Below are 12,864 nucleotides of genomic sequence, written 5' to 3'. Positions count from 1 at the left end.
TTAATATGGCTCTGCACTACATCCTACAACATCCTGAATCTCCAAAGACCTATGCAAGGGTGCTTTTTGTAGATTTCAGCTCAGCATTCAATACCATCATTCCAGATATTCTTCTCACTAAACTAAATCAGCTAGTTGTGCCTGATCACACCTGTAAATGGATCATAAGCTTTCTAACAGACAGGAAGCAGCAAGTGAAGCTAGGCAAAATCACATCAGATACCTGTACTATTAGGGCAGATCCCCCCCCCCCAAGGCTGTGTGCTCTTCCACTTCTCTCTCTATACCAATGACTGCATCTCAAAGGATCCCTCTGTTAAAGTACTGAAGTTTGCAGATGATACAACAGTGATTGGCCTCATTCGAGACAACAACGAATCTGCATACAAACAGGAGATTGAACAATTAGCCTTGTGGTGCAGCTGGAACAGTGTTGAACTGAACACACTTAAAACTGTAGAAATGATAGATTTTAGGAAAAACCTTACTATTCTACAACCTCTTACAATACTAGACAACACAGTATCAACAGCAGAGACTTTCAAGTTTCTAAGTTCTATAATATCTCAAGATTTAAAATGGACACCTAACATCAAAAATGTCATCAAAAAAGCACAACAAAGAATGTTCTTCCTGCGCCAACTCAGAAAGCTCAGACTGCCCAAGGAGCTGCTGATACAGTTCTACAAAATAATTACTGAGTTTGTCATTTGCACCTCTATAACTGTCTGATTTGGATCTGCAACCAAACAAGACAGACATAGACTTCAATGAATAGTTTGAACTGCAGAAAAAACAATTGCTACCAGTCTGCCTTTCACTGAGGACCTGTATACTGCACAATCAAGAAAGAGGGCTGTGAAAATATCAACAGACCCCTCACATAAACTATTTCAATGCTATAGGGCATTGCAAAGCAGAACAACTAGACACAAGGACAGTTTTTCCCCCATGTCGTCACTCTGCTTAATAACTAATTCCTACAACACTGTCAAACTACTTAGTAAAGCTGTATTACTATGATACTCCTTATTCTGCCTATCATCTTCTTATGACTATAACTTTGTTGCTTGTATCTTACAATTTATATTGTTTTTTAGTATCCTAGTATGATTTATGTTGTTTGCTTAGCTAGTATTCTATGACTATCACTAAGTGTTGCATCTTATGATTTATGATAATGTGTTGTATTTTACGATTTATGATGAATGTATTTTCATGTTGTTTATGATCATGATTATCACTATTACTTGTATGTACACTGAGAACTTATGCACCGGAGACAAATTCCTTGTGCGTCCAATCACACTTGTCCAATAAAGAATTCTAATAAGACATGGGGCTCCCCTTGAGGTGCACCTGGAGGCTCCAGCTAGTTCAGAATGCGGCCGCGCGGGGGATTTTGGGGGCCTCTAGATACTCCCATGTAACACCTCTCCTGCGCGAGCTGCACTGGCTGCCGGTGGCCTTCCGGGTGCGCTTCAAGGTGTTAGTAACAACTTTTAAAGCGCTCCATGGCAATGGACCTAGTTATTTGCAAGACCGCCCTCCTACCAAATATCTCCCTTCGACCAGTCTGCTCCCACAGAGAGGGCCTCCTTAGGGTGCCGTCGGCCAGTCAATGCTGGCTGGCGACCCCCAGGGGGAGAGCCTTCTCTGTGGCAGCTCCTGCCCTCTGTAATGACCTACCCCCCAACCTACGTACAACTACGGACCTGCGCCTCTTCCGCCGAGCCTTGAAAACCCATCTATTCCATGTGGCCAGCCTGGCGTAGTTTTGATTGGGCTTTGCTAGGGGTTTTATATGGGGTATTTTAGAGCAGGCTTTTTATTCAATATTTATTGTGATTTTTATTATTGCCTGTTCACCGCCCTGAGTCCCGTAAGGGAGATAGGGTGGTATATAAATTTAAATGATAAATAAATAAATAAATAAAAACAGCATACAGTTTTGTCAATCTCAGAGCCAGTTGTCACCATCCTTTGCTTAGCAGTTACTGGGCTGAAAAGTGAGCAGTGGAATAGGAAATGAAATATAGCTTAATGATGGGCATTAGCCCTTAAAGCTTCTGTTTCCAAGATCTTTATGAATCTCCACTATACAAAAAGACAGTTTGATTCCACTTTAAGCTACTAGTTAAACAAAAGTCATAAGGGGATGGAAGGCCATTGGCGTTAAAAATTATACAGCACTACTTACATCACATGAGAATCTGGCCCTATGAATCAGTATTTTGTTGTAATTTTCAAAAAAAGGGTATTGTTTCTACATCATAACAAAAGTGACGTATGCAAGATTGCTGCATTTGCAAACACTATGAGACCTTCTCTCAAATGGTAAAGCTGCTAAACTGTCTCCTCAGTTTTCAGAATAATTATTTTATATTTTATATCTTGCTCAGGTTACTAATGATTTATGTCTTAAAATCCTTTTTTGTATATTGTATATATTGTATATTTTCTATGGTTCTTATTCAGTAGGCACCTGATAACTCAAATACTAAATTATGAATGAGGAATCATATCATTCAACATAATGAGTCAGATCCTAACCAGGAACATTGAGTCTGATATCATGAACACTAGGGATGAACTAGTAAAGGACCTTGAATCTTGAACCACTGCCTGATGGACAGAATAAGACTTCAAAGATACTGATTGAAAGCACAAATACTTGACAAATTAAATTGTGATTGCCCAAGATTCCTCAATCAACTTTATCCATTGTCTGAGACAACAGGCAAATCAAATCAGACAGACAGATCACCAGTAGTGCTACCAGTACTATAACAACTCCCAATAGAATTTAGCTTCCTTAGAGAGAATTCTCATTGAGGAGACAGGACTCAAATATTCTCTAGTTTTATGTTCCCTGAATGGACTGGAAGGACCATTCTCAGAATTCCAAGAACATTTCCAAATTCCCAGCCAGTCCTACAGAATTCTAGGGGAGCTGATGGTTTTTTTAACTCTTTGTTTTTCTATAACAGAAGTAGCAAAAAATATAAGTGGGAAGTGCAAATGAATGCTGTATCCATCTCTAAGCCCCACAATTCTTTAGGCAATAAACTGAGAGTTCATATGTTGGCAGTGGATATGAATGAAGCCACTTGGATGGGTGAAGAAAAGCCAAAAGGGGTGGGTGGGTAGGCTAATAGTTCTCTTGCAAACATATTCAGATCACACATGATAGTAAGTGGTGCTTTCTTTATTCATAGTTTATCACAATTGGGTAAACTGTCCTAATACAATTAATCCAGACCAAATTATATGATAAGTTAGCATGATTTGTGAGCCTCTTTGTCTGCCCCCACCAGGATTTTCTGGTGAAGGAACAGATTGTTCTTGACAGAGATTTAGATTGATTACGTACAGGGGGATTTCAAGAGAAAGTTGCAGTTTATCTAGCTTTGCTTAATCTTTCATGCTGGCTTATTTTCTCCTGTTTCTTACCATACATAGATATGGTTGCTCAATAGAAGTGCTTCATGATGGATTGAATTTCTTACATTTAACTGAGTTTCTATAGGTTTTTTTTCCCTCTTATGGGTACTACTTCTCTTTTGGAAGACTGCTCAATCAAGCTTTCAAAATTCCTCATGAGATTTGTGGGCAGACAATTTGGATGAATGATTTCTCCAACAGAAGAATTACTGGTCTAGCAATTTTTCAAAATCAACAATCCTCCATGGTAACAAACACCATTACTAAAATGATCCTTGAGAAGAATTCCTTCATGAGACCTACCCTTGGGATTCACTTGAAGCCTTGGAAGCCAGGAAGACAGCAGACCACTTGAGAGATTATTGTTATATGAAAGATAGGACAATTATGTATTCTGTTTGGTCCGACCATAACAACCTCAAGGACAAATGTATCCCTTCCCATATATCATAATATCTTTGAAGGTTTCTTCTCCCTTGAAATAATTTCTTAAAGGCCTTCTCTTTCACCAAATTGAAGGAGAACTCAAAAGAATTCATGATAATTATTTTTGTTATTGGTTCATGGAAACCATACAACACGGAAGTTAAACAATGAAAGCAGAATAGCTGCACAAAGATTTGAATCCAGGTCTGGACGGGTTGTCTTCTAAACTGAGTGCCATCATGCTATCCCATAGAGCATTATGTGTCACTACAGTTCCCTGAGTGATATTGGCTCTCAGACTTCTAAGAAGCAGAACTGTCACTATCATTTAATTGGTATGTAATCTTTTCTAAAAGGTCTGTGCAGCCATAGATTTTAATTTAAGTTTTCCAAGGAACTTCTTCTCAGTATTAACTGTCATACCAGATAAAAGAAATTCAGCCAAAAAAGTGATTTTGACAAAACCATTGATAACAGACATATGGAAGATAAATCTAATAGTAAAGAGAACCAAGGAACAGGAAGGTTAATGGCAGGTTGGGAGGAAAAGAAGCTTAGAGGCTTGGCCTTAAAAGAATCATTGTCAGAACTTGTTTAAAACTCGATGAAAATAGACTGAGATGGCAAAGAGTTGTTCAAGTAAAATGCAGAGGGTTTACGTCATGAGTATATATATAAAACCATATATATATATATATATATATATATATATATATATATATATATATATATATATATATATATATATATATATATATATATATATATATATATATATATATATATATATATATATATATATGGTTAATGATTCATTACTTCTATCTCTGACCATGAGTACCATAAGAATAACGAAGGATAAAGATTTGCATTACTAGGTTTTATATTTCTGGCAAGCATAACTAGGTAACTGTTGGGGCTCATATCGTAGCTGTTTAATGGAAATGTTTTCTTTCTTGCTCCTGGTTAGCTATAGATCTATTGTCTTAAGAGCATTATGTGATCATGCCTGCTTTTCTTTTGCAATTAGAATCTTGTGAGATCCCCTGTCCGCTCAATCTAGGGATGAACTTCTTAGCTTTGCTTTTTTTAAGTTTGTCATTTATATGAAATTACATTTATTTTTATCTGATTCAGGATGAATTGGAAATTTAAAAGAAAAAACTGTAGGTACAGTTTAGTTATATATATTTATTTCTCCAGAAATGTATAACTGTATTCATCAATATTTACATCTTACAATGATATTTGGTGTAATACTTCGACAATCACAATTACACTTATAGTTAAGAGGGCTATTGGCCATAGAAAGCTAGGACATGAAGTAATTTGGCTCTTGATAAAACAGTAAGATAAAACTATTATCTGATATGGCAAACAGTTAAAATCTGATCTTATCAGCATGTTCTGAAAAGTCACACTAAGTACTTTAATTTTCACACATTTCAGATTTCAAAATGACTGAAAGCTGATTTCAGCAATTCAGAGGATCTGATGGGTCAACTGCTTAAAAACCGCTATAGCATTTAAAGTATAGTATTTGAAGAGAGTGCAAACCAGAGAGATAATAACCAAGTGAGTTTGTATCAGATTCTGCAAATCCTGAAATTCTAGATGTATTGATTTTTAGTATTCTAATCATTGCCTACAACTTCCAAATCAAGGACAATTTGTAATGGGCTATAGGCTACCATCTGCTGATTTTTTTTCCATGCTGCCAAAAGACAACAGTTGAATCCCAATGAACTAAGAACTAATAATAAATAATACATATGCACCTTTCCTTGCTAATCTAGCCATGTGGATATGCATCTTACCTCTCCTGTCAATTTGATAGACTAAAAAAAAGTCTGCTAATTTGAAATTGCTTGAATAAACATGTAAAATGTTCCTGTTCAATATTTTACAGCATGACATTTCACTCCATCTTTCATCTTTTCTCTGGTAAAAATCAGGTAGATCCTCTAGCTATTCAAGTGGATTAAAAGCCTTTTAAAACATGCTTGACAGCAAATAGTAAGTGCTTAATGAAAGTAAAGTTTAAATGAACATGTGACTTCTTGACCCTTCACAGTTCTGGAAGTTAATTTGATCTGCAGAAAAATACTAACTGAAAATTGAAGCAATAAATAGCAACTTCCTGGAATATCTCTGGAAAAATATACTTTCAAACGATTATATAACTATGATTGATTTTAAGCATAATATATTTTTGCTATTGATAATAGGAACAACAATATGTTGGTGGTATAGAACCAAGTATCATATAGAATCACATGCAAGAAGCTTTACTTAAGCAAATCACTGCATTTGAAATAAAAAAGCTGTGATCTAGCACCTGTATTTTATTAATAACTCTTGGTATTAATTATTTTAAAGGATTAAAAAAGGAAGAGAAACCGTTTCAAGAGAGAAAATATAGGGTCTGGGCTTTCAATCTCTAATATTTAAGTTTTAATCCCTAATTATGGAAGGAAGAAATAGGTTAGCCTATTTAGATATTGAATTGCTACTTTTACATTCTTTACCAGGTAGCTAGGTTGTTCAAGTGCGGATAATTATGCTTTTAATAATTGCAGGTTTGAAATCAAAGTCTTAGTCAAAGGTGACACCTGATACCAACATTTTGCTGCTTAATATGCTATTTCTTGAGCATTACAAAGATAACAGCAACACCCATTTAAATACTACATATGGCAGTCATACCATGACTGATATATGCAGCAAATATCAATGAGATGGAATGCTCAGTAGAGTTCAGCAGGAAAGTATTGGTATGCAAAAAGGCATTGAGGTGTCTGTAGAAGCTGCATTGGGGAACCCCGCTGAGGGAGAAAAATGTCCTTTATATCACCCTTTACCTCTTTTTGTTCTCATGCCAATTCTCGAGTTCCCCTTCCCTGATTGTGTTTCTTTCTGTCAGGAAGTTCAAATGCAAAGAAGTGTGAAATATATTTGGGATAAATATATGATAAAAGGAAGCAGGCAAAAGGGGTGGGGGGAAGCCATCATGTTAGAAAATACGGCACTAAGGTTGGAGTTTGTGTCATGTGCACTGAAAGGGAGATAGTTATCATAGTGCCAGGATAAAATGTCTGTACAGATCTGTAGGTTTCCTACAGAAATCCCAAGACATTTTAAATCACAATTGGTCTTGGCAAGATTGCCATAAACCAATCTGAAAGAAAACTGGACAAAGGGATTTCAGTTTTGTTTTGAAACATAGAAAAGAACAGGCTTAGCTGGACTTAAATCGTTTTAACAGAAGCTAGCATTGTTATTTCTATATAAAGATGGTATCTTTCTGTTTCAAAGAAGAAACACTGATGAAGATGAAGACTTTGTACACAGCACTGCATGAAAAGGGAGGGACTCTATTAAGCCATGTTGGCTTTTAGGAAATCAAAAGGAGGGAATGAAAAATGTTTCAAAATATCTTTTAATAGATTCCAAGCTCCATTAATTTCAAAAGAGCAGTTATCATGTTTCAAACTTTAATAATAATTGATATGAACTACTAGCGGGCATTCTTATTCACAAGTGGAACAGACAAGGAGTAGAAATGACAGTAAAAATGTACTCTAATGTAATTTAGGAATATACATTCTTAAACGTAAAAAAAGCACATGCTTTCATATTACATTAAATGCTCTTCCTTCCTTCCTTCCTTCCTTCCTTCCTTCCTTCCTTCCTTCCTTCCTTCCTTCCTTCCTTCCTTCCTTCTAGAGATTTTCTCTTTTCTTTTGCAGAGGAAAAGATCCTATAGAATTGACCTTCACTAGACAGTGGTAATTGAAAATAATTAATAATCTGACATACAATATTCATATGTACACTAGATGAGCTCTTGCTAATAATTAATTAAAAAAAATCTTCACAACGGCTTCATTAAGACATAATACAAAATCACGGTTTCTATTACAAGCCTGCAGGTCTGAAAATGCATTTAATTTGGTTTTTCTCTCTCTTGCTGTAGCTTAAGCAAACCACTGTTCTCTGAGTTCAAATATCATGGGAAAGTAGTTTAAAATTATATTTTTTAAAAAATCTCCTATGATATGAGGACAATGACAGGATGCTGGGAAATATATAAGCCCAAGACATATAGTATTTTACTCATTTTTCAGGAAATTCTGTATTCCCTTTACACCAGAAATAGTTCATTTATGTAAAAAGCAAAACCTCCATTGAGTTGAGTTACTCCACAATGGCATTTTTGGCAATTTTTTATTAAAGTGGCTTGGCTTCCCTTTTTCTGGAATGTATTTTCATTAAATCTAAGTTCAGAATGTACCTTTCCCTCTCTCACAAGGCATGCCAATTCAGTGTGGTGCTGATTTGAGCTTTGGGTAATTCAGTGTGTTGCTCTTCAGAAAAATAATGGCTCTTCCATTAAAATAAAAGTGCAGGCCTTATATGGAGGCAGGAGAACTGACTGAGAAAGTTCACCCATTCATCCAGTATGTCTAAATATTACTAAAAACAGAGAGCATATGGTATCAATTAGTTGAATAAACAAACACATATATCAGTTTTATCTGAAATGTAAGATAATCATCTCAGGATGAAGAGTAGACAGAATATTTACTAACACAAAAATCCTGCACAAGCTTCTCCAGCTTGTTAACCTTTGGTTGCTAACTTCAACTGAAACAAATACCATCTATCTTTCACTCCAACAAACATGTGCTCATGACACATACCTAGTAAACAATCCCAAACAGGGCTCAGAGAAGCTGGGGTAAAAAATTCTGTAAATAAGGTATCTACCCCACTGACAAAATAAATTCATCTCCAATTACATTGTCATACCTGCACCCACATGTCTGCACCCATACTCCCTAACAGAAGATGTTTTGGTGTTTAAAAAGTGATTAAAAATCTGATAGTGCCATTAGTTATTTCTCCTTAAGATATGGCCCAGGGTGAATAAGGAACCCTGTTCTGTTTTAATACAGGCAACATTGCCCCACCATGCTTGCTTTGAAAAGCTATTTGACTTGCTTTTCTGAGTAGCTTTAGAAATATCATTAGGAAACCCTTCTGACTTCTAAAAAGTCTGCAGTCATGGAGTATGAAGTGTCAATCATTTTGTTTAGTTTCAGTTTTTGGTGCTTGTATTTCATAGCCTCTCTATCATGACAGGAGGCTGTTACTGTTATGTTTCTAAAATGTAGTGGAGCCTTGGGAAAAGATTTCCTTTCAGGTTGAAAGGGAATCCTGTCAGCCCTGCAAGAATCATCCAAGCAGACAGCGTAAAGTTGTGTTGTCTCCCAAAACCTTATTCTGCCACCGATAGTTGTTCATCACTGATATCCCTCAGACTGCCATTTCTTAAAAAGAGAAAAGACCTTGGAGATTCAGAGTAGAGTGTTGCTTTTCAGTTATTTTATAACCTTGACAACTAACTCCTTAGAAACTAAAACGATTAAGGATCACTTACATGGACCTCTATTTTTTGAAGTATTTGAAATATTGACTAAAATAAGTCTGTATATATGTGTTTATGCATTATATTTTTATGACACAAGGTACCCATCATAGATCTTGTATACACATAAGCACCATCACTAGAAGAAAATATCCATGAAGAGATATCTCAGCATTTATTTTCTTTATAAATATATACTGAGTACAAAGGAAAGACTACTAAAAAAGCTAAAAATGAGATATCAATTGTAAACAGCTCATTTGCTACAGAAGGAATGGAAGTGATCCACCCATACATATGAATGACAAATTATTTAGCCACATATTTTAACATAAATATTGCTTTCCTGAAACAATATGTTAATTAAAATGTAATTATCGTAAAAACTGTACAGTATTATTTAGGTTATGCAATGAAGTTTTCCAAACAAAACATATGTACAAAAATATATAAACTTGGAAAAAGTGTCCATAAAATTGTGTATACATTTGTGAATATATATAATGCTTGGTATTAAAAGAGATTGTTTGCAAAATGTATATGAGGAAAAAATGCAGAGCAAATGTATCCCTCCAGGAGAAATAAAGAGCAGATGTTTATTAGGTGACTTCAAGCCAGTCACCAATTCTCAGTGCAACCTATCTCACAGCGTTGCACTGTAGTTGTCACTAAAAATCAGAAGAAAGAGAGCCATGCATCTCTCTTTTCATTCACGCAGAAAGAGATATAAATCTCACATGAAATTTAAAAATAGCACACACATCTCTTTTAAAATATAGAGTTATTAGCACAATAAGGTGAAACAGAATGGCAGATAAATCAAATGTCATTATGGCATTTCCCTGAAGTGTGAATGTTTAAATGAATGGGGATTTAAAATTCTCCTTTCTACCTACCTTTTTCATGCATACAAACTTTTTCTAAACAAGCTGTTTTGAATTTACCATTTAAATGCTGACTTTATTTTGTGTCCTGCATTGAAAGGATTCCTTGGAAAGCCATATAAAAACATACCTGGGTAATGAATTAATAGTATGCTGACCCCTTGAGTAAGTTAAAGTTGTGTAAGTGTCTTACTTTATTATGTCAGATCCTTTCTGCTTCTGAGTCGAGAGAAGGAAGAGTTTCATTTATTGTCACACTGAGCTTTAGAGTAGGCCAAATCAGCATGAGTAGCATCTGCCTGCTCTAAAGCTCAATGAATTATGAAACACACGCCCTCTTTCTTCCATTTTTCTCATGTTGTGCTGAACAGGAGCCTCATCATATCATATTTGTAAAGGGCTAAAGAAATGGCAGAACTACCAGGCAAAGTGTAACTGAGTACTCAATCGTGCTGTGGGCTCAGAACATTCATGAACTTTCCCTCAGAATCTAGACACAACACAAAAGACAAAAACTTTGTAGGTAGCTAATCTAACCAGATTCCTTCTGGAACAATCTTTGTTGTCACAGGATAGATTGTGCAGCTGGTTTTTACTTTTTTTTTTAAATTAAAGTATCACTAGTTCCATATCTTGAAAAGAAGACTATATCACCTGTAAAAAAAATTGTACTTTTATGCCCTTTTTTTTCTTCACAAGAGATACCAATTTCATACAGATTCTACATGCAGACATGCCTTTTCCCCTATCCAGTGGCTGGGCAATGCAAGTCTACTGCCATTTTACCTTGGGTGTTTATGGCAGACTTTTGAGATTTATGATCTCATGGAAGATAGGTCAACATACTTTTATGCTAACTCAAGGACAGGAGGAATGAACTGTGAGAAAGAAATCATAGGCAGCTTTGTAATCCTTTCCCTTTAGTCCAGGAATGGGCAATCTGTGATCCACATCCCAGTGGACCCAAATTTCCTTTTCTGCACTGGGATCTCTGATTTCCTACCAGCATCTGAAAAACATACACAACTGTAGGGACTTGGCCATGTTGTCATCAGGAGTCAAGACTGAAGCAAAGGCATTTATACATACATACCCTAAAATAGGCTTAAACCAGTTAAAAAAAAATAATTAAAGCTCCTCCTCCCCCGACACACATAGGCTTCCTCCCAAACATCCTGAGAATACATGAAAACTCCTGGCACCCACTTATGCATGGAAATCCATCATGTTATCTTCTGCAGCTAATGGACATTAAAAACATGCTCACTACTAGTATACTCACTACAATGGGTTGGTTTTTCATATATTTAATGCAGGCATTTACCATCTGCCCTAAATAAAGATATGAAAGATTCTGAACTTGAAACATAATCCTAACATAATCCATGGTTATGCGTTCTGGAATTATTTCATATAATTAAATAAGACATTTAAACTGACAGAAAAAATCAGAGAACATCAAATAAGTAAGTTGAATCTATAGAACTCACTTACATGAAGAGCAAAATCACTCACTGAAATCAGATTGAGCTTTAAAATTTGTATTATGCTTCTGTGACCGTATGTTTTAGATGTATTAGCATTTGAGCAGCTTATTTGCAAATCTGATCGATAGTTTAGATGTCTCAATTAATTTGAAATATTTTGATTCTGTTGGTTTAAGTGGTGCTATTTTGAGAGACCTTCACAATATTATGCAGCATCATTAGGAGAATATAAAGCTGTCAAAAGTTTAATTCAAACTGGCTGAGTATAAAGAAATAAAATAAAGTTTGCTTTAAAAGTAGCACTAACTTTAATTCTTTTTTAAAGAGAAGGTTTTTTTTTAATGCAAATCTATTTATTTCAGAGTTCAGAGATCACAAACCTTCAGTCTGCGATCTTGGTCACCGCTGCAAAGAGAATTTACAGACACCTTAAATGCCTTCCAAGCTGGGTTTAAGTTATTCATCACCACCTAGAAGTTAAAGGAAAAGAATAAGCTTATTTCAACCTAAAATGCAAAGCTATAATAATGATTTAAAAATAGTCCTTTATTATAAATACATTTTTAAATTGGCAAGAATAATTAAGCTTTATGAATAATTAAGCATGGTATCTTTGCCTACACTTTTTGAAATACTTTTTGAAGGCTTTGTACTTGCCAAAGTCAATTGATTTAATCAATACAGAACTTGCTTATTAGGAATTGCTTTGACATTTGAGGTTCTTTTTTCCCCCCATTAGGCTCCTTTCCAAAGCCCTTTAAAATCAGTGGGAATCTTTTTTTACTGATTTTCTTTCCTTTGGGTGAAGCAAAAATAAAGAATACTGAATGAGAAAACGGACTGTGCTATATAAATTTGATTAAAAAATAAATATAAATAAATAAAATATCAAAAAAGAGATTAAAAAGTAAAACTTTAAGAGCGGAGAAAGAAGTTTCACTTCAGAATGAAAAGAAATATTGGAAAGGAATTTACTCTCTTTATATCAAGTATATAACCTGTTCATTCTTACATCCCACTGCTAAAACTTGGATGATTGAAATATTGGTGAGACTCTGATATAAGAAAGATAACTGATGAACTGAATAATACTAAAAAAAATGTGGGAAACTTGGAAATATATTCCAATAAAGCAGGATAAGCAAGTTTTTTGTGGTTTTTTTAAAAAAAATTCCATTAGCCACAGAAGACA

At 35.1% G+C, this 12,864-nt stretch overlaps 1 protein-coding gene across 1 annotated transcript in view; it reads right to left on the bottom strand.

Annotated features, from left to right (window-relative positions):
- Nucleotides 1-12,864, bottom strand: part of LOC107293525 (copine-4) — a 132,660-nt gene that overhangs the window by 32,464 nt on the left and 87,332 nt on the right. The window contains exon 6 of the mRNA XM_015822682.1: nucleotides 12,053-12,142. Within this exon, the coding sequence (XP_015678168.1) occupies nucleotides 12,053-12,142 (90 nt within the window). The remainder of the gene's footprint in view (nucleotides 1-12,052; nucleotides 12,143-12,864) is intronic.

The sequence above is a fragment of the Protobothrops mucrosquamatus genome, unplaced genomic scaffold, assembly GCF_001527695.2.
Source record: "Protobothrops mucrosquamatus isolate PMUCROS unplaced genomic scaffold, P.Mucros_1.0 scaffold_177, whole genome shotgun sequence".
Taxonomy (NCBI): Eukaryota; Metazoa; Chordata; class Lepidosauria; order Squamata; family Viperidae; genus Protobothrops; species Protobothrops mucrosquamatus.
The sequence above is the reverse complement of the archived record's forward strand: the minus strand, read 5'-3'. Positions and strand labels throughout refer to the sequence as shown.